The 22,190-nt window shown below is 38.9% G+C and overlaps 3 protein-coding genes across 3 annotated transcripts; 2 read left to right on the top strand and 1 right to left on the bottom strand.

The window, feature by feature from the left end:
• The first annotated feature begins 1,340 nt into the window (after positions 1-1,340).
• On the top strand, positions 1,341-5,293 carry LOC137181000 (E3 ubiquitin-protein ligase TRIM35-like). Its single transcript, XM_067586321.1, has 2 exons — positions 1,341-1,774; positions 1,894-5,293. Exon 2 carries the CDS (start codon positions 1,912-1,914, stop codon positions 3,325-3,327), a length of 1,416 nt encoding a protein of 471 aa, XP_067442422.1. The 5' UTR covers positions 1,341-1,774; positions 1,894-1,911; the 3' UTR covers positions 3,328-5,293.
• Positions 5,294-6,373: 1,080 nt separating this feature from the next.
• On the top strand, positions 6,374-9,937 carry LOC137180999 (nuclear factor 7, ovary-like). Its single transcript, XM_067586320.1, has one exon. The coding sequence runs from the start codon at positions 7,215-7,217 to the stop codon at positions 8,634-8,636; it is 1,422 nt and encodes a 473-aa protein (XP_067442421.1). The 5' UTR covers positions 6,374-7,214; the 3' UTR covers positions 8,637-9,937.
• A 4,110-nt stretch (positions 9,938-14,047) lies between these two features.
• Positions 14,048-21,587, bottom strand: cyc1 (cytochrome c-1). Its single transcript, XM_067586319.1, has 7 exons — positions 21,431-21,587; positions 18,534-18,724; positions 18,186-18,312; positions 17,509-17,666; positions 17,255-17,415; positions 16,835-16,935; positions 14,048-14,879 (listed from the first exon to the last, which is right to left on the bottom strand). The coding sequence occupies exons 1-7, from the start codon at positions 21,509-21,511 to the stop codon at positions 14,775-14,777; spliced, it is 924 nt and encodes a 307-aa protein (XP_067442420.1). The 5' UTR covers positions 21,512-21,587; the 3' UTR covers positions 14,048-14,774.
• Between the last annotated feature and the right edge of the window lie 603 nt (positions 21,588-22,190).

Raw genomic sequence — 22,190 nt, 5'->3', positions numbered from 1 at the left:
ATGTACAAAAATATGTATCAACTGCACAAAATAAATATTTTTTAAAAAAAGAGTTGTAATATTTCCATTTTTTTGGCTGAAAATTTCTGGAATGAGTAGTTACTATTTAATACTTTCTAAGTAGCATCTCTCTATGGATAATATAAAAATAAAAAACAGGGCACTTCATAAAATATTACAGGAAACTAGTATGTCATATTTTCTTAATGCAGAGGTATTCAGCTGTAAAACATATTGAAATTGCTTTAATTTCATTTCAGGCCTGAAGTATTCACTGTAATGAGGGAAAAAACTGAAGTTGAATGAATTTACATATAAAATAATAAAGTATCATAAAATTATTATAGTTTTTAGAAAATATTCCAGTGAAAACATTGACTCCCTCAGAGTGCTAGTGGACATCTCACCTAAGAACCAAAATGTCCATAAACAGCCCTGATGATTGTTGTTGTACCTAAATGAAGAAAAGCCACCATTTTCCATAATATGTATATTGTGTCAGTGGTGGAAAGTAACTAAGTACATTTACTCAAGTACTGTACTTAAATACAAATTTGAAGTACTTGTACTTTACTAGATTACTACTTTACTACTTACTAATACTTTATACTTCCACTCCACTACATTTCAGAGGAAAATATTGTACTTTTTGACATTTGACAGCTTTAGTTAATTTTCAGATGAAGATTTGATACAATGGATAATATAACAAGCTTTTAAAAAACAACACATTGTTAAAGATGAAACCAGTGGTTTCCAACCTTTTTGGCTTTTGACGTCTTACAAAAAGCAGTGTGTAGTCGGCGTCACATTTCAGATATCTATGAGTTGTTAACAGCTCCACCAAATAGTGATTTTTCCCTCTAAACTTCTCTCATGGTTTAATTTCAATAAATGTTCAAATGATCCAAAAAGTCCAAAAACTGAAAACAGATTTGTTTATCAGAACTTTGTTTTTTCTTCTTTCCTCTCCCATTAATCATCTCACGACCCCTCAGATTTATCTGGTGACCCTTTGGAGGGGCCCGACCCCTAGGTTGGGAACCACTGGACTAAACTAACTAACTGTATATAAAGTAGTGTAAACTAGCTCCACCTCCAGCAGCTACAACAGTAACATGCTGCTCTAACACTGATGCTTCACTATTAATAATCTAATGATGTCATATATAATAATATATCAGTCAGAGGGAACAAACCACTACTTTTACTGCAATACTTTAATTACATTTTTGCTGCTAATACTTATGTACTTTTACTTAAGTAGGATTTGTCATGCAGGATATTTACTTGTAATGAAATATTTTTACATTGTTGTATTAGTACTTTTATCTAAGTAAATGATCTGAATACTTCTTCCACCACTGACTAAAATAAACCTGTTTTCTGCTGTAACTGCAAAACTTTGAACTCTGGTGTAACAGTTCAAAAGGTCGCCGGTTTATTTTATACCCGGTGCCAGTTTTTACGTCATCCAAAACGTGCTGTCTTGGCCAATCAAATACGAGCAAGCATTCCCAATAGCAAACAGTAGCTGCGTAGCTTCTAGTAGCGTTGCGCTAATCCCTCGGTGTTTAACTACACGATGGCTTCGAGTTGTCGCCGTGATAAGTGTCCAGAGTTGTAATCTTCTTCTTCAAATGAGTACAAACAGCGTCTGGTGTGTGATAATAAAGCTGTTGTCGGATGGGAGGAGACACACGCGGCGGACAGGGACAACACTGAACACCAGGAGGCTGAAATTTCAACTGACTGCTTACTCCAGCGTCTGATTGTGAGTTTTAACGTCACAGAAACTCGACTTTAAGTGTCATTAAGTTTAAAGGAACTTCCTGGGGAGGGAGAGGAGCTAACAGTACCTTGATATTGTGCCTCTGACTTATGTGTTTGCAGCCTCAGTCGGAGAGAAAAATGGCTTCCAAGTCAGAGAAGGATCTGTCCTGTCCCGTCTGCCATGACATCTTTAGAGATCCTGTTCTCCTGTCATGTAGCCACAGCTTCTGTCATGTCTGTGTGACGGAGTGGTGGAAATGTAGTCAAAAGACTGAGTGTCCGCTTTGTAAGAGATCATCCAAAAACAAACCACCTCGTAACTTGGCGTTGAAGAACCTGTGTGAGGCCTTTTTGCTGGAGAGAGATCAGAGAGCTTCAGGAGGATCTGAGGCTCTCTGCAGTCTGCACTCTGAGAAACTCAAACTCTTCTGTCTGGACCATCAGCAACCAGTGTGTGTTGTCTGTCTGCATTCAAAAACACACACCAACCACAGTTTTAGACCCATAGGTGAAACTGTAAAGGATCACAAAGAGGAGCTCCAGAAATCCCTGAAGCCCTTACAGGACAAACTGAAGCTCTTTAAAGAAGTTAAAGAAAACTTTGATCGAACAGCAGAACTCATTAAGGTCCAGGCCAGACATGCAGAGCGCAAGATCAAGGAGCAATTTAAGAGGTTTCACCAGCTTCTACAAGAAGAAGAGGAGACCAGGATCACTGCTCTGAGGGAGGAAGAGGAGCAGAAAAGTAAAGTAATGAGGAGTAAGATTGAGCTTCTGAGCAGAGAGATAGCAGCACTTTCAGACACAGTCAGAGCCACAGAGGAGGAGCTGAGAGCTGAAGACGTCTCATTCCTGCAGAACTTCAAGGCTGCAGTGGAAAGAGTCCAGCAGCGCCCCCTGCTGGATGATCCAGAGCTGGTCCCAAGAGCTCTGATAAATGTGGCCAAACACCTGGGCAACCTGACCTACAGCATCTGGTTCAATATAATGAAGACTGTCTCCTACTCTCCTGTGATTCTGGATCCAAACACCGCTAATTCAGGACTCATTGTATCCGAAGATATGACCAGTGTGAGACGTGGAGAGGGAGAACTGCTCCCTGAAAACCCGGAGAGGTTTGACTGCTACTGCTCTGTCCTGGGATATGAGAACATTATCTCATGGATACCTAACTGGGACATTGAAGTTGGGAACAATACAGACTGGAGACTGGGTGTGGCAAATGAGTCTCTGAGGACAAAAGGACCCATTCTATCTGGATTATGGATGATTATGTACTACAGGGGTGAATATAAAGCACACGCCCCACCGGATAAACCCATTACACTCCCCATCGACAAGAAGCTAAAAAGGATCCGAATTCATACGCACTGGGTCGAAAGAAAAGTATCATTCTCTGATCCCGATACCGACAGACACATACACACCTTCAAACACACTTTCACTGAAAATTTGTGTCTGTACATTAACACCGTGAACGAGCATCCAATCAAGATATTACCATTCGAGTTTTCTGTAAAGATGGAACGGCCTCAACAAGCAGAAGATATTTAACGTGGACAAACCGTGACAGTGCACTTAATGACATTATGAAAACAAAGGGATTGGAGGTGCCGCTCACAGATGCAAAAACATGGAAACATAATGTGGATGGTGGTGAAAAAGCTCCACAAAGACCTCCGAAAAAAGAAAACAGGGAAACTTTCTTTAAAGTTTAATTGGCAGCGTTAATTTCAAGGTTGCAGTTAAGTCGATGTCAGGTGACGTGACTCGTATACTGGGTGTTGCATACTTTTTTGGCACCAACTGAAATTTACATAAACAGTCACATAACAAAAACAGGAAATGACTGTCAGGTCAGATTCGTAGTCTTCTTTACTTATCACTCACATAGTTCCGCATTTAATTCAGAAGTTTGCAACATTTAACATTTTAGACATTTGGCGTCTTTGGTTAAATGAAGAAAAAAATGTTTAGTTTTTTTTTACATATTTGGAAAAACATGTATTTCAAAGTAGATTTACTTAAGAGCTCTATAGAAGCCGTTCCAATATACTGTAAGAGTCATCACATGTAGTCTGCTTTAAAATCCTTGTTAGTTTGTTCACGCTGAAGATCAAACTTAAGTTTAAAGTCACTGACAAGTCTATAGATATTTTAAATGTATCTTCCTATTTCTAAGTCTCCTGTAGTTCATTTCTGATTGTAACTGTTTGTGTCACAACAACACAATCAGGTGAAAAGTTCATTTCTAAAACACAATATATCCATAAAAACAAAAAGGTATTTTAATTGCATACTTTATCTTACATCTGGGACATAGAACACAGGATCTTGGAGCTGGAGGTTTCATTTTGAGTTCAGACTTAATATCAATGGTTTTATTGTACACAATGATGTCTTTAACATATCAGTTCTTTTTGGATATGTGGTCTGTCACAGGTGAACTTATGTCACTTTCATATTTATAGGTCTTCCAGGGGCACGAATTTCAAAACATAGCACTGCTCTTAGAGCTTAAAGCTGCACTTAAATTCACTTTTTGCTGTGTGCACTTTAAAAGCTTTAGTAAAATTTGAACAGATTTTCCTGTTTTGTTAGAAGCAGTTATGCTTCATGTTTTCTCTCACTAGAGCTGCAATGCTTTGTTGATTAATCGACTGACAAAAAATTAATCAAGTATATTGATAATTGACGAATCATTTTTCAAGCAAAAATGCCAAAAAATTCTCTTATTCCAGCTTCTCAAATTGAAGATTTGTTAATCTTATGTGTCTTTGGGTTTTGGACTGTTGGTCGGACAAAACAGGAAGTCTTAATAAATCTCCTGACAACTCATTGACTAAATGATTGAACCAAAGTAATCGGCAGATGAATCGATATTGAAAATCTTTAATTGCAACCCTACTCTGGACAAAAAAAAATCTCTCAGGTCATAATGAATATCCCGTAAATATGAGCTGTCAAGTGAAATAAAGTGATACATATCAACCTATAATACTTGTAATTCCAGTTTATTCCACTTGGACCTATGACATGAATATAGCAAAAACTTTTTCAGTGTCTCCAGTCTAATCTGTCTAATCTGTTTGTTGATTAACATGTTTTACATTTTTCTTGACAAATGCCTTCAAAGTGCAATCAAATATCATTAACTGCAGCCATAAGTTTAATCAAAATCTCTAACTGTCGATACAAATTTAGCAAAACAAGATTCACAAATTTGCAATTTCTTCTTCTGTGCTGCTGTATTGGGTTGTAATGGATTGTAAAGTGTTCATATTTTTGAATATGCCGCCTGTACATGTGGAATAACTTCTATTGCAAAGTAAACTATTTTAAAGAGAGTTTTTTAAAGGGAGAATTCAGGGTAAAAGTACTAACTGCTTTATATACAACACTTACTGTTACAGTAGTGAGTGAAGCTTGTGTACATTGTGACTGTAGTGGGTTACACGGATGAAAAGTGTTTTGTTTTTCACATGAATGCGGAAAATAAAGCTTTCCGAGTGCTGCTCAACCATTTCTCTTCTATTTTTCTTATATATAATTTTGTGAAATACACTGTTTGTTCATACATTCTCTAATTTTTAATGAGAGAGAAGGAGTAGATGGCATTTGTGGTGGAAATTTACTGAGATGCTTAGTCTCTGTTAGACCAGGGTCATTCATAACACTCAAAACTCTGTTTTCTGTTATACTTTATCAGGTCCAGTTAAAAGATAAGATACCGGTATGTCCTTGCAGGAATCTTCTTGTGTCTGTCTCCAGGTGCAAGACAGCCCTGAAATGGCGAGATTAGGGAGTTGGAAGTCTGTATAAAGTGTGAAGATTGACTGAACGCTCAGCATTCTGTATGCTCCGTTCGAGTTTACACTTTACTTCCTGGATCCAGAGTAGATACTTCCGTGTAAGACAACAGAGACCTGGCTAGAGAGTTTTATTTTTATACATGAACATTTTAAGGATTTTAACATGATAATTACACTTTTTGTGTGTCGACGCACATTATTGTTCCAAGCAGAGTATTTTCATGTCTTAATACATGTCTGGAGGGGATCTTTAAAGATCAGACACATTAATTACAGAGCAGGAGTCAGGATGTGGTTAGCCTAGCTTAGCATAAAGACTGAAAACAGCTAGCCTGGCTTTGCCAAAAGTTAAAAAATGCATCAGTTGTTTTGTGTCCCAGAGTAGGTAAGTTCAGTATGGAGGGTAAGTGTTGACTAAATAATTGTAAACCTAATGACATTCCCATCAGCCTCAGCTACACCTTGTTTTTATTGCTAATTAACAAATGTTAGCATGCTAACACACTAAAGCTCAAAGCATCACTGTGCCGAACACATCCTGGCAGAGCAGCTAGCATGGCTGTAGACTCTTAGTCTTGTTTTTCTGTGTTACTGATTTACTTGATAAATTCATTGGGGATGCTAATATGTAATAAAAATGGTTAAAATAAGATAAATATAACCATACATATCTTTACATGAAGCCAATGTACTTATCAAAGAGCATGGGTGGGAAGTATGTGGGAGATTATTATTTGAATACATTTTCAATTTCCTTCTATCACCTACACACCACTATAGATGTATAGACGGGGAAACATATACAAATGAACATACTCAGGGTTTAACGTTTATGTTTTTTTTCACTTGCCCAGTCAGGCAAGTGGGTCAGAAATCTACTTTCTCCTATACAAATTGTTTTATTTATTAGCGGTTATCAAATAACAACAACTAAAGAGACTAAAGTTAACTGTCATGTCACTTTAAGTAAATGTTTGTTTCACGCATCACACCACTAGCCTACACAATTCTTGATTGGCCAATGGTGCAGGCCAATATCCTCTGATGTGTGCCAGAGAATACGAACATAATTTATGATACGATGAAGATCGAAAAAAAAAAAACTGAAACATTTTTTATTTTATTATTTTTTTTACTTTTTTTTCACCACTTGCCTCGATCTGGCAAGTTGCTAGATTACCTAGCCTGACGCTGCATTTTACTTGCCCCGGGCGATCGGGCGAGCCTTATTGGTGAACCATTCGACATACATGACTAGTTTTACAAGCCTAAAATATACAAGGAGCAATTACAGATACTTTTGGAATGAAACCCAACCTGTTGTATTAGAGAAGCTCCACCCCTCACCTGACTCTCATGAGACAAACAGGACACATAAGTTGTTTGTCTTCCTCACTGAAGAGTCACACACATATACTGAGAAACAGTCAATACAACTCACTTTCAGACACTGACGACGCTATATGAGGGAATACTGGAATACAGGAATACTGAAACTTCAAACTGCTGAGACTCCACGTACTGAATGTAAGTTTTACAAAAAACACGACTGAAAAGGGAAAGGAATTTTCACGTAAACATCTACAAAAGGGAGGAAAGCCACAAGGGATTGATCTTTGTGTAGAGAAAATGGCTTCAAGACCAGAAGAGGAGCTTTCCTGTCCTGTCTGCCATGACATCTTTAAAGATCCTGTTGTCCTGACATGCAGCCACTGTTTCTGCAAAGACTGTCTGAAAACATGGTGGAGAGGTAAACAAAAACAGGACTGCCCAGTTTGTAAGAGAACGTCGTCTAAAGGAGAACCACCTGTTTGTTTGCCACTGAAGAACCTGTGTGAGGCCTTCTTGTTGGAGAGACGTCAAAGAGCTTCAGCAGGGTCTGAGGCTCTCTGCAGTCTGCACTCTGAGAAACTCAAACTCTTCTGTCTGGACCATCAGCAGCCAGTGTGTCTCATCTGCAGAGATTCAAAAGCACACAACAACCACAGATTCAGACCTAATGATGAAGCTGCACAGGATCACAGAGAGGAGCTCCAGAAATCCTTGAAGATCTTACAGGACAAACTGAAGCTCTTTGAAGAAGTTAAAGGAAACTGTGATCAAACAGCAAAACACATTAATGTCCAGGCCAGAGACACAGAGAGGCAGATTAAGGAGCAGTTTAAGAAGCTTCACCAGTTTCTACAAGAGGAAGAGGAGGCCAGGATCGCTGCTCTGAGGGAGGAAGAGGAGCAGAAGAGTCAGATAATGAGGGAGAAGACTGAGGCTCTGAGCAGAGAGATAGCAGCTCTTTCGGATATAATCAGAGCCACAGAGGAGGAGCTGAGAGCTGAAGACGTCTCATTCTTGCAGAACTACAAGGCTGCAGTGGAAAGAGTCCAGCAGCACCCCCTGCTGGATGATCCAGAGCTGGTCTCAGGAGCTCTGATAGACGTGGCCAAACACCTGGGCAACCTGACCTACAACATCTGGAACAAGATGAAGGAGGTGGTCGTCTACACTCCTGTGATTCTGGATCCAAACACTGCTCATCCAGAACTCATCCTGTCTGACGATCTTACCAGCGTGAGACGTGGAGAGAAACAGAAACTTCCTGAAAACCCAGAGAGGTTTGATAAGTTCAGCTTCGTCCTGGGCTCCGAGGGCTTTAACTCAGGGACTCACAGCTGGGATGTTGAGGTTGGAGACAATGCTGGCTGGTTTGTGGGTGTGGTTGCAGATTCTGTTGAGAGGAAGGAAAGCATAGGTTTACTGGCCAAATTATGGAGAATAGGGTTATATGAGGGTAAACACAAAGCATTTTCCCCGCTACATCCCCACACCGTTCTCTCAGTGAAGAAGCTGCAGAGGATCAGAGTCCATCTGGACTGGAACAGAGGAAAACTGTCATTCTCTGATCTTGACACTAACACACACATACACACCTTCACACATGCGTTCACTGACAGGCTGTTTCCATACATTTACACAAACAAAGAAATTCCACTTCAGATACTACCAGCGAAGATCTCAGTTACAACAGAACAGCTCAGTCAGCGAAGGAGAACATGAGGATATTAACAGTGAAACACAATATGCCATTTCATGCTAAAAAAAAAACAAAAAACACTAAAACTTTGGAAGCTATAATTTCCTCATATTAGCTTCAGTTGAATTTTAGAATGAACTTTACAGTACGGCTGGGCAATATGGACAAAATCCAATATCACGATATTTTTGACCAAATACCTCAATACTGATATTGTGGCAATATTGCAGGGATGACTATTGGTGCTTTCACAAAATATTTACACCAGATTTTTGATAAATAATCATCAGTAATGTGGATATAATGACTAAGTAGGTAGTCAGGAAAATATATCACGTTATTGTACTGCAGCCTTTAAAACCAGGAAAAGACATTAAACATTAAAGCCATTTCGCGATATTATGATAGATTTTGTCTCTACAGTATGGAGATGAGGAATGATTACACTGACCAGAAACTCTGTCAGTGTAAATACATATCCCCTTCACAATGGTTTGTAAAAAAAATGGTGATCCCTTAAATTTTCATCTAGCACCAACCTTAAAAAAGCTAAAAATGTAATTTGCCCAACAGCTTGATTTATGACCAAATATCTACAAAACCTTGTGTTTCATGGTAACAAACAAATGTTAGCATGCTAACATGCTAAACCGAATTGCTGACTATGGTAAACATTATATCTGCTAAGCATCAGTTTGTTAGCACTGACATTGTGAGCATGTTAGCATGTTAGCATTTGCTTCAAAGCCCTGCTGTGCTTAGCTAAAGCCTCAATGAGCAGTTAGCATGGCTGAAGAGACCCTTAAGCTGTGTCCAAAATTCATACTTAATACTAATTCTACACATACTAATGTTTACAGTATGTTGTTTTAGCAGTTAAAACAAAAACAATTACTTATACTATCTGAATATGATGCAGTGTGTGTGATGTTGTCAATCAGACTGTCACTAAGTTAATACTTATTTTTGTTTTATTACATCTTTCTGGAGCTGTTTCACAACCACCTACAATTTATTTTAATGTTTTCTTGTTTTTAGTATGCATATTGTCTGGTTTGAGTATATGTCATTTCATCACTTTTCCAGTCTGAACACTACAAACTTAAAACCTGCTTAGATTTAGTATGTAATACTATGGATTTGGTACAAGCTGCATGTCTTGTAAATGTAAGAACTGATACCTTCTATGCTGTTTCTCTCATTGCAATTCACTCTGAATAAGAGAATTTGGTAAATGAACAACATGTAAACCATTAAATATTGACGTATGTTGGCATTGTGAATTATAACCTGTTGTGTTTGCTACCAATTATTTTTTGGTCACTTTGCCCAATAACTAATAAAACAGACACGCTGTCACAAAAAACAAATGTTAGTTGTGTTTTTTTCTTTCTCCTTTCATCCTCAGTCAGTCAAATTCCTGCATTATTTTGATGAGCTTTCATCCACCTTGATGCTAATCTTTTAAAACCGTTCTATTGTGGGAGCTAATTTTACTGCCATGCATTTACAGTATATGTAAGAAGCTGGTCAGTGCATTCAACTGGAAATGCAGCCAGTCCTGAAAAGCAACATGTCACATATACCTTAAACAGTTCACATGCTCTGAATCTTACAGGAGGAGCAGCTGAAGGAAACAAGGAAAGAAATTGAAATAATAAATTGGAATATTCCTCCTACAAAATAATCCTCTTTGTCCTCTGGGTTTATATTCTGCGTACTGAATAAAACAGACAGAACTTTAATACACAATACAGATAATCAAAATGACACATATTCTATGGGAAACATTACATATTTACATGTGAAGCCAACAACTCCAACATTATAGCTCATAATAAGATGGAGTATCTTTGTAATCACAGAATAAATGTGGTAATTACAGAGGTAATAGGCTGATAATATCTTGCTCTATCCTAATAATCTAAAAATTATTATTTATTTGTTTTTTGTCATGGGGTAATAATGGGGCAAGAGTGTAATACTGGGAAAAACATATTCATAATGGGACAAAACATCTAAATAATAACACAATAATAACAATAACATTATAATCACAATAATCAGGTTATATCAGTGTTAAATTCTCTCAATGATTACTCAGTAATAATGCTGTAAAACTAGTTGGAGAGTAATACTGGGGCTATATTTAACTTGGAAAATGAAAAAGAGGGTAATACACGAGTAAAGCTGTGTAATAACATAACAGTGAAGTATTAATAGACCCATGTTGTGACAGTATTCACGGAGTAACATCATTTTAATCCCCTCATAATCACAAGAAAATTACAGAAATCACCTTCATTATCACCAGAAATAAACGCTCAGAGTTCTCACAGAATAGAAAATACATCATCATTTGTTTAGACTTAATTGGTTATCTTACTTTTAATTAAACACCAGAGGCCAGAGTCATTGCCTGGAAACACAGACGGTAGTTTCTGTGAGATAAACACAGACTGGGGCTTGAAAAATGAGGAACCTTGGTTGTATAGAGCAGTGTGCCACACCTTTTGCTGTTTAATCCGTGCACATGCAGTATGCAGCAGTTCCTGATTGTGTCATCTGTAAACAAAACTCAGACTTTGCATACCGAGTCCTTAGAGTAGTTAGCTTTAGACAACAAAAGCACATAACATTAGGTAAAATTGTGCTCTCAAGTAAACTTACTGTGGGTTACATGACCTTAAAATGAAGTAGAAACAGGTGGTTTAGCATTTTACACCTAGATTCATAGTTATTAGACAGATACCATGTGTTTCCAGGTAGTGACTCAAGGTTTTTGTGTTTAATTTAAAGCAATACAGCCAATATATGAAGGTGCTTTATGATTTTCTAGCCCTGGTTCAACTGTTATTACACAGTTTGTGTTTCCAGGTAAGAAATCAAACAGTTTAGAATTGAAATGTTTGTGAGAGAAAAGGTCTTTCAGCATTAATTTTGATTTACTACAGATGGTGATCTCCCATTACCCTGTTTGTACTGTGAGAACATAAAACTAACAAGATGAAGGAGATGATGGTCTCCTGCACTCCTGTGATTCTGAATCCAAACACTGCTCATCCAGGACTCATCCTGTCTGAAGATCTGACCAGTGTGAGATTTGGAAAGAGACAGAAGCTTCCTGACAGTCCAGAGAGGTTTGATTATTATCATATTGTCCTGGGCTCTGAGGGCTCACTGCTGGGATGTTGAGGTGGGAGACAATACAGACTGGTTTGTTGGTGCGGCAGCGAGTGAGTCTGTCCAGAAGGGGAAAACATCCATCTTGTTTATCTTGAATGGGTTCTTTGATGGTATACACAGAGCACGCTCCTTATCGGATCCCTCCACTGTTCTCTCAGTGAAGAAGCTCCAGAGGATCAGAGCTTATCTGGACTGAAATAAAAGGAAAACTGTAATTCTCTGATCCTGATACTGACACACACCTACACACCATCACACACACTTTCACTGACAGACTTTAACACTGTAAATATACGCCCACTGAAGATAATACCAGTAAAGCTCTCTGTATGGCTGTGTTAAGACAGCACTGTGTGAAAAACACCGCCCCCTCACTAATTTAAACGATGACAGATAGTCTGTTCCTGTTCACTGTGGTCTTTAAACTCAAGTCTGCCTTCACATGAACACAGACCTCTGAGAACAGCGGCTTGCCATTCTCTTCCTGTTCATGCTTGAACTTGGTGTTGTAGATCAAGCTGCTGATACTGGAGCAGTTCAGAGTGGTAAAAGTGTTATTCATATACTGATAGCAGATGGCAGGTGAGGTAGAGGATTGTGCCCTGATCAGCCTGTTCAAAATGCTCCCTGTACAAGTCAGCTACAACGGGAGAGATCATTTTCATTATCGATTCATCTGCCAATTATTTTCTCCATTAATCGATGAATTATTTTGTCTATAAAACGTCAGAAAACAGTGAAAAATGCCTGTTATAGGTGAAACCTTCAAATGTTTTTTTTTGTCTGATCAAGAGTTCAAAATCCAAAGATATTTAGTTTTCTGTCATATATGACATAAAAGTCATATCCAAAGTCAGATCTTCTCATCTGAGAAGTTGCAACATGTAAATGTTTGGTATTTTCATCATGTCCTCCACTGTTGGATAAAACTTCTTCAAGAGGTCGCAGGAGAGGATTCCCTTTCATTCAGAGGAGGATCTCTCCTACTCTGTCTGCCAGGACATCTTCAAAGATCCTATTGTCCTGACATGCACCCACAGCTTCTATAAAGACCAGTCTGAAGAACTGGTGGAGAGAGAAACAAACACATGAGTGTCCAATTTGTAAGAGAAGATCATCTATGTACAAACCACCTGTCAGTTTGGCATTAAAGAACCTGTGTGAGGCCTTCTTACTGGAGAGACATCAGAGAGCTCCAGCAGGGTCTGAGGATCTCTGCAGTCTGCACTCTGAGAAACTCAAACTCTTCTGTCTGGACCATCAAGGGTCAGATGGTGAAGGAGAAGATTGAGACTCTGAGCAGAGAGATAGCAGCTCTGTCAGACACAGTCAGAGCCACAGAGGAGGAACTGAGAGCTGAAGACGTCTCATTCCTGCAGAACTACAAGGCTGCAGAAGAAAGAGTCCAGCAGCGCCCCCTGCTGGATGATCCAGAGCTGGTCTCAGGAGTTCTGATAGATGTGGCCAAACACCTGGGCAACCTGACCCACAGCAGCACAAGAGATGCACATTAAGACATTAAATATGTTCCTCAAAAGGCAATGTTTGTATGCACCAAACACTTTACTTTTAGCATGTGAGCAAATAATTAGTTGTAACCTAGCGTCTTGTGCTTGCATCAGAAGCATCAGAATTTGATATTCTGTCTAAAGTAATGTGTAACATTGCTAGTTACATTTTGTCTGCTTTGTCATTCAAAATCAACTGCGTCTTTTGACTATTAGCTTTGTGATCCTGCGTATCCAAGATTCCCAATGTTAGGCTCAGTGAAGCCCAAATAGATCCAGACTAAACTGAACTTGCTTCGTGATACAGTCACGGCGTGTAAATATTTAGCAACAACTCATCTACATGTAAGAATCAGTTTGTGTGGTGCAACCCGTTTTTATTTTGCAATGCGTATATCTCCTCTTATAACTCTGCTAAATATGAACTTACAGAGTGAGTGGTGCAGCTTTAAGGGGAAGATTTGAGGTAAATTAAAAGCTTTACATGCAACTTGTACATCTTCAAATTAAAATGGTTGAGTTTATTGTAAATGTCATGGTTTACAAGGATGAAAATGTATTTTGTTTTTGTGATGCATGTGTAAAACAATAAAACTGAGTAATTTTCTGATCTGAGTGATTATTTTGCTTCTGTATAGTTTTGTGAAATACAGACAGAAACAGATTATTCAGATTCATTTCCCCGCATCATTTACAGGATTGATGACGTTCCAAATTAAAACCTCATATGACAAAGTTCGTTTAGTTCACCAGTTTATTAAATATTTACACGACAAAGTGTAGATGCAGATTCCACGAGTCAGACAGAAATGATCAGAACAATACAAGCGATGTCTGAGAGGTTGCCGCTAGAAACAAAACAAACCACCACACAGAAAAGTTTCCTTTAAGATAATTTATTTTGTACAGTAAAACAGAGGTTCAGAGGTTGCATTTGATCCACCGAGTGTCTTAGTGGAGAAGATAAGGGAGGATGGATTTATATACGCCCGAGATGTTCCAAGCTTGCAGCAACCATTTCTCAGCACTCATGTGGTTAATTGGGTATCTTACAAAGATGGACGACTTATCAGTCAATTGTGACATAGTGTCTGATACAAGATGTCAAGATGTGAACTGCTTCCAGCGATGACTTGTTGCAGATAAAACAAACTTTGTGGAGGGTGCGTTCAAGAACACCACAACTCTCTGACCCAAACTTGCACCACAATATTCCAGATACAGGAAAATCTGTCACACAATTGGTTCAACCATGCCAACAACTAAAAAAAAGGCATTTTTCTGTAGGAATAAACATAGTATATATACTCATATTTCTCTACCCCCTTTAGAAAGGCATGTGTGTGTGTGTGTGTATGTCAGTTGTTCTGTGTCCATATGATCATTGTGAGGCGAGTGTTGTGGGGTCACTGAACGCAGCTCTCTCTGGTAGTTTTTAGGCCCGAGGCGGGGTATGTTTGATTTCATTTACTTAGGAGGCTTGTAGGCGATCTTCCTGCTCTTCAGCACAGACCACCTGTGCCTCTTCATGTAGTAGAGCAGAGGGATGAGGATGCCGGCACCCATCAGCATCTGACGGAGACAAAAAGAGAGAACAGATGAATCCAACAGCAAGCCTCATGTTTACATCCTGTTTCTACTTGATACAACGTGACTGCATTGAAAAATCCCGTCATCGAGGCCTGTCGCCTTTCAAAACCTTCTCAAAACGCAGCTGAAACACGTGACCCAATATTTCCCTGAAATTTTGTCTGTATGCCTGGTGTGTCTCCTTCACAGCTGTCAGTATCCAACAAACCACTGCAAACAGATCAGATGTTTCATCTTGCTTATAGCTTAGAAACATTAACTAACAAACAATCTACAATAAACATCTATTTTATTTTTGTTACAGACAATTGGCAATTTTCCAGTCTTGTCCATCTTGAGTTCATCAAACCCAGGTCACATAAAACTACTACAACTGCAATGATTGGTCAATTAATTGATTGGTCAGTCGCTAGAAAGTTAATTGGCAACTATTTTGATAATTGAATAATCCTTTGTCATTTTTTTAAGCAAGGATACTAAATATTCAGTCATTGCAGCTATTTGTTGAAGTTTCTCTGTATCATATATGACAGTAAATTGAATCTTTAGATTTTTGACTGTTGATCAGACAAAACTGGACATTTGAGGATGTTGCCTCTGTGCTGCCTTCACTGAGCACTAAGAAGTGTAGAAACAGCAGGAACTGTATCTGTAATATACAGGAAAACCAAAGCCAGATCCCTTTCCTTCCTTGAAATAAACATGCTTTTACATGAACTACAATACTGTGCAATGAAAGTAATTAAGATCAAACTTTTGAAAAAGAAAATGAAATGTAAATGACACTTTGCTGAAACTAGCTGGAATTAAATCATAGAGTAAGCAAGTATTTTGCACCAATGAAGTCCAGTTTTTACACGAACAGCCTTCATATGTACTCTTACTATATAATGTACTCTCAACAAGATCTGTTTGCATCACAATGATTCTGCATCACGTGCATGAAGATAAAATTAAGTAACACCATGACAGAGATCCGGTTTGAGGCTGAATACAGGAAAACACCAACACTGTAACGTGATGTGGAGTCTTCAGATGTTAACTGTTGCAAGCTACCCATAAAAATCCCTGTGTGTTTAGTGAAAATACAGTTAAGACTGGGTATCAAATCTCAATACTTTTTGGACCAAAATGTGTATCAAAAACTGCCAAAGTATTTAAAGATGGTATAAAATGTTTGGTCAGATTTGTAGTTTTCTTGACTTACTATTTAATCATATATTTAACGTTTTAAACAATTTCATATTAAGTTCTTGCACAGCTGTTTACAGACCCAGTGAAATGAAAAATACATTTTCCCAGTTTTATTCCAGTACCCCTGTGATTATTGTTCATTTATCTCTTGTGCCAAATATGTCAAAAAATCAGTATCGAAGTATTTTTACATCAAAGTCGATGTCTTTCCTCTTCCTGTAAAACAGTTTCAGATGCTCGATGACTCATCCTGCACTCAGGGACGTTTACAAGAGTTCATCCTATCAAACGTGTCTTTGGGTGAGTAGCAGCCACACCGGTCACATAAAACAGCACTTCAGCGTTTATGAGTCCTAGTAGCTAATAGAGCAATATGGAGAGAGATGGAAGAGATGTGTGTTGGCTGAGGTCTGATTCATTCATCTCTCCATTGTCGTCTTCCTGATCTGACAGGTGAGGGAGGTGTGTGAGAAGCAGCTCCGTATCGCGCTAAAATCTAAGACTCACACACTTTTTAATGGTCCAATCAAATGTGACGGGTTTGATTTAACTGTACACCGCTCAAATATTCTGTTACACTGAAATACATCACAGTACAGAAGCTCAAGATGCTCCAACTCCCATTTCACTGAGACTTTAAAATCCCAAAAGTGAGGTACCAGAACTCAGGTAGTGTGTGTGTGTGTGTGTGTGTGTGTGAGTGTGTGTGTGTGTTTGTGTGTGTGTGTGTGTGTGTGTTATACCTTAAGTCCCATGCGTTTGCGTTGGTCATGCTCTGGCTCAGCGGCCCACCTCAGGAAGGTACACACATCCTTAGCAACCTGGCTCATTGTAGCAGGGGTTCCTATGGCAACAAACACAGTACAACCATCAGCACCATATTTTTTTTTTACTACAACAAACCTTAATGCTCTCATCTGGACACAGCTGGTGTGCGCAACAAGCTTAAATCTTCTATCACGGTACATGTTATTTTACAAAGCATTTATATTGTAATATAGTAAATGTTTGGAGACCATTAATGTATAAAATAAGCTTTGGCTAATATGTTGTATTTGTTTCTTGTGTCAATATATTTATTAAATAAAAAAGGAAACATATGATTGGATACTGGAAGCACTCCCTGCACACTATCTGTGCAGAGTCCGACACTCTTTACTCACCATCCTCATACTCCAGCACCTCGTTGTAGATGGGCGGGGCCATGCCGATAGCCTGTCCAGGGAAGTAAGGGTTGTAGTAGAGTCCATCTCTCAACGTCACTCCTGCTGGAGGTTCGCAGTAACCTGTCAGCAAGCTGAACACGTAGTCTTCTCCTCCGTGTCTGAAGGGGAACGGAAGGACGTGACAGATAAACATCAAGGACGAACAGATTCAAGACTTTCAGATTAAAACTGTGCAGATTTTCAGGCGTTACCTGGCATTGACGATGTAGCTGAGGTCTGGAGGCAGGGCTCCGTTGTTGGCGACTCGGGCTGCCTCGGGGTTGGGGTAGGGCTTTGGGAAGTAGTCGGACAGCTTCCCTGGCCGGGTGTACATCTCTCCGTTGTCGTCGGGACCGTCCACCACCTCAATCTGAATACAAGGCATGTCTTAAGTGTCTTTATACTGAGCAACAATTTCTGTTGTTACTGTGAATGAACGGACAGAGTTAGCAAATGGAAAAAAGCATTATGTGATTCAAAGTTGTTGATGAATGAACGTTGCTGCTGTTGCAGAATCCATTTCAATTAATTAATAAGTCTTGGTAACAGATCTGCTAATTGCTTTAAGGAACATAAAATAATTATAATGACTCAAAACATTCATTCATCAGCTATAAAAACCTGGAGTGTAAGAATTTGATTCCCATAATTCACAAAGTAGTGCACAAATATCAGTTAAAGAGCAAGGAGAGGGTCAACTTGGAGCTCACTGGTTTGTCAGAGGACTCTTATATTTCACATATACGTAGTAATTAAGAGTTCAGTGACTTGCTCAAGAGCACTCCGACATGCTACCTCTGGTGTTTTTCTCAGGAAACAGGAGCAGATTGTAGCAAGTTCTGGAAAATCTCAATTCCCCACATTCAACCCCGACACACAGCCTCCTCACCTCCTCAGCGATGGCCGAAACCTCTTGCTCTGTGTGCGACACTCCCACCAGGTTTCTGAAGGCCAGGTACTCCATACTGTGGCAGGCTGAACACACCTGTTTATACACCTGGTAGCCACGACGGATACTGCAGAGGCAGAGAGAGAGAGAGGAGAAATACTTAAAATTAAAAAAATGTGTTTATCTTCTACAACGTGTAAGACTGAAGGTGCCTGTAAACAAAAAAAAACTTCATAGATAACCCTAAAGTCATCCTCTGAGATAACAGAATTCTTAGTCCTACATTAACTATCAGTGTGTCTGCGTTTGATAAACATGGACTGGTGTTTGTGTGTTCGTCCATCACACCTGGCGTGGTCCAGAGACGACAGAGGTCCAGCGTGGCTCCAGGGATAGTTAGGTGGGTGGAGCTCGAGGTCAGAGGCTTTGACGGACTGGTGCAGCATCAGAGCGAGCCCAGCCCCGCCGGCTGTCACCACACCTAGCGTCGTCAGGGCGACCTTCTTGCTCCGTGGCAGGCTGGCGAAGGACATGTTGGCCTACAGAGGAACCAGAGCACAACGACGTATTGATTACTGAAAATCAACACAGTATTATAACAAACAGGTGATAGTAATATAATAATATTCTGTGTTATAATACTGTGATTAGAGCTAAGATGATAAGTTGACAACAAGTATGCAAAAAAATATTTTTTTAAAAAGAAAAAATACCAAGATTTCACTGATTCTTGCTTTTCAAATGTGAATATTTGTTGTTTTCTTGGTCCTCTATGATAATAAACTGAATATATTTAGGTTTTGAACTGTTAGTCAGACAAAACAAGCAATTTGAGGACATCAACTTGGGCTCTAGGAAACAGTAATGGGCACTTCCAAGTCAAGAACACTCCTTATACTTAGCAAGCAGAAGATAAAGAGGTTAAAAGTCATGTTCAGCAGCTTTACTGTTCCCCTTTAAAACCAAAACTTTTCCTCAGAACATCCTGACTGTAAGGTAAGGATACCTTTTGTTCAGTTCAGTTAATCATGATGTCCTTGTTTATATAGCGTTCACTCTAGTCATCCTTATGAAACTGCCCTTCACCAGTGCCTCCGTAACAGGAGGCATCATATGACAGCATGTCTGCACCGATACATTAACCTCTGTCTGCGGGCTGGATGGGTCCCGATTTACACACTTATTCATATCAAGTTTGGGACTTGAATGGTGGGAGGTGTTGATGAGTGGAATATTGTTTGAAAGTTTCATGTGTTGGGGGTGCATGGTGGCCGAGTGGATGAGACGCATAACGTATATAAAAAAATATACCCAGTTTTATTCTGGCCAGGGCTTTCTGTTGTATGTCTAGTGCTTTTTAACTTAATGTTCAATAAATGTTCCATATAATTAAATTGAGACCTCCATCACAACAAATAAACTACATTTATTACATGTACAATTATCACTTCAGGAGGCAGAGGAATAGCTAAACATGAGAAACACCGAGCAAGAGAGAGCATGAGAGTTTGAGGGAGAGAGAGAGGCCATCAAAAACTGCTAAGCCAAGTAACCAGAAGATCTAAATAGCACATAAACAACGGTGGGATTAGTGAGAAAGTCGCTAAAAGGAGGAGAGAGCTATAAGTGGTTGAGCAGAACTAGTGTAAGTTTAAATGTACAACAGGTAATCAGAGATGGAAATGAGACAAGACGCTTAATGCAGCACGTCAGGTCAAAACTTGATCTGGGCAGAGATGATTTCTATAGACTATGTATTGTGGTTGTTTTCATTTGTATAATAAAGTTGGAATTTAAATGCTTATGTTGTTGTGTGATACTGTACATGTAACTGACTTTGTAGCCTGACCCATCTTACATGAGTGTTGTATCACACTTCACTTCATTTTTCTATTAGATATTTATTATATTGAGGAAAAAGGACTAAAAAAAAGGATTTTACTTAATTTTACTCATGAATATTTTGATGTTGTAAACAGTTTTTATCATTGCAGTTGTTTTGAATGTTTGGTGTTTGACAAGTTCTGACCATAAAGACTAGTTTCAAACCACAACTAACCACCTGGTTTCTTCAACTTTCACTCAGGTGCAAAAATCAGCCTTTAAACTTGAAAGAAATAATGATTTGACATTTATCGTTATCAACTGATATGAACATTTTTGTCGTGATAACGTTTTTGGCCATATAACCCAGAACAACGCATGTCATACACCTTTTCTCTCCTTTACAATTTCCTGTTCCCGTCTCAACTGTAACCGACAAATAAAGACAACATGTAAACAAAAGAAAATAAAAGAAAAAAAGAAATACTGTTTGAAAAATAATGTCAGCGGATCTGTAGCCCCTATGACAAGTAGAGCTGAATATGAAATGGCAACTACTGAAATAATCAAACATTAACGACAATTTCCAAGCCAAAACATTTGCTCTTTTCAGCCTCTCAAAGAGTTAATATCTAAAGATGTCATATTTAATAATATATCAACCAGAGGGACAAAATTAGTAACTTTTAACTACATGTACTTTAATACTTTAAGTATATTTTGCTGTTAATATTTATGTACTTTTACTTAAGTAGGATTTTTCATGCAGGGTCTTTACTTGTAATTGAGTATTTTCACATTGCTGTATTGGTACTTTTACTAAAGTAAAATATATGAATACTTCTTCCACCTCTGCTAACAGATGACCGATGAACGGCTTTTCTCCACCGGAAGTCCTTTCAGTCCTTGAAATGCTAACTCGTTAGCATGCGGATTAGCTCAGCTACTGAGACAATATTAACGTAACATGACTCATGTCAGGATAGCAACAGGTACAAATACTACAAACGCACACTCGTCTGGCGTTCAGATGTGTATCTCTGCACCGTTAGATGAGGAATTTTACCGAACATTGTCCATCTGACGCGGCATCATGAGTGAGCTAACCGGTTAGCTTGTTACGTGTTACGTTAGCTACCAGGTTTTAAAGATCAGTAGCGTTTATTAAAAGGGCGTATTCATGTCATATTGATATCTACAGTTAAAGAAGGACAGAATATCTGAGGAGATAATGCCACAGTTGTCTGAGACATCCTAGAAATGTGTGGGAACACGAGTGACCTTGTCTCACCCCGCTGTCAGAAGCCGGGCTAACGTCAGCTCGGTGTGAGGACGTCCCGCGACACCGTTTTTCTGCCAAGCTATTGTTACAAACACACGCTGTAATGTGTGGTGAATACAACAGTCATCTGTCGACCTACCTTAGGGGTCTTGATAGTTTTCGGAGCGCTGAGGAGGGCTCTCCCAGTCCCCGTAAGGACCACGACTCGTAACGCCGCCATCTTCTCTGCGGTTCTCAAAGTGGAGCGAAGACCAACGTCAAGACACTCACAGAGTGTTTCCGACGTGGACCTTCAAAATAAAAAACCTCCGCCCGCGTTTATTGACATTTGACATCCGGTCACAACTGTCACAATAAAACCCCCGACGGCCTTTCACTCCCAGTAAAATTAAACAATATAAGTGGTGGAAGAACTATAATTTACTTAAGCAAAAGTACCACTGCAGCAGTGTAAAAATACTCCATTACAACCAAAAATCCTGCATGAAAAATCCTACTTAAGTAAAACTACATAAGTATTAGCAGCTAAATGTAGTTAAAGTATTGCAGTAAAAGTAGTGGTTTGGTCCCTCTGACTGACATATCATTATATATGACATCATTAGATAAGATATTAATACTGAAGCATCAGTGTGTAAGCAGCGTGTTACTGTTGTAGCTGCTGGAGGTGAAGTTAGTTTGAAATACTTTATATACAGTTAGCTGGTTTAGTCGAGTGGTTCCCAGCCTGAGGGTCAGGCCCTTCCAAATGGTCACCAGGTAAATTTGAGGGGTCGTTACTTGATTAATGGAAGAGGAAAGAAGAAAAACAAAGTTCTGATACACAAATCTGTTTTCAGTTTTTGGAGTTTTTCTCTAATGTGTGATTTTTGGTGAAATATTGGATTTTGAAGGTAAGA

The sequence above is a fragment of the Thunnus thynnus genome, chromosome 4 (genome assembly GCF_963924715.1).
Source record: "Thunnus thynnus chromosome 4, fThuThy2.1, whole genome shotgun sequence".
NCBI classification, from domain to species: Eukaryota; Metazoa; Chordata; class Actinopteri; order Scombriformes; family Scombridae; genus Thunnus; species Thunnus thynnus.
The sequence above is the reverse complement of the archived record's forward strand: the minus strand, read 5'-3'. Positions and strand labels throughout refer to the sequence as shown.

Excerpts from the sequence above, each read along its gene's own strand:
- LOC137180999 (XM_067586320.1), top strand. The coding sequence starts at position 7,215 with ATGGCTTCAAGACCAGAAGAGGAGCTTTCCTGTCCTGTCTGCCATGAC.
- LOC137181000 (XM_067586321.1), top strand. The coding sequence starts at position 1,912 with ATGGCTTCCAAGTCAGAGAAGGATCTGTCCTGTCCCGTCTGCCATGAC.
- cyc1 (XM_067586319.1), bottom strand. The coding sequence starts at position 21,511 with ATGGCGGCGTTACGAGTCGTGGTCCTTACGGGGACTGGGAGAGCCCTC. Across the intron at positions 18,313-18,533 it reads TCGTCTCTGGACCACGCCAG|TATCCGTCGTGGCTACCAGG; the intron begins GTGTGATGGACG and ends CTGCCTCTGCAG. Across the intron at positions 17,416-17,508 it reads AGCTACATCGTCAATGCCAG|ACACGGAGGAGAAGACTACG; the intron begins GTAACGCCTGAA and ends GTTCCCCTTCAG.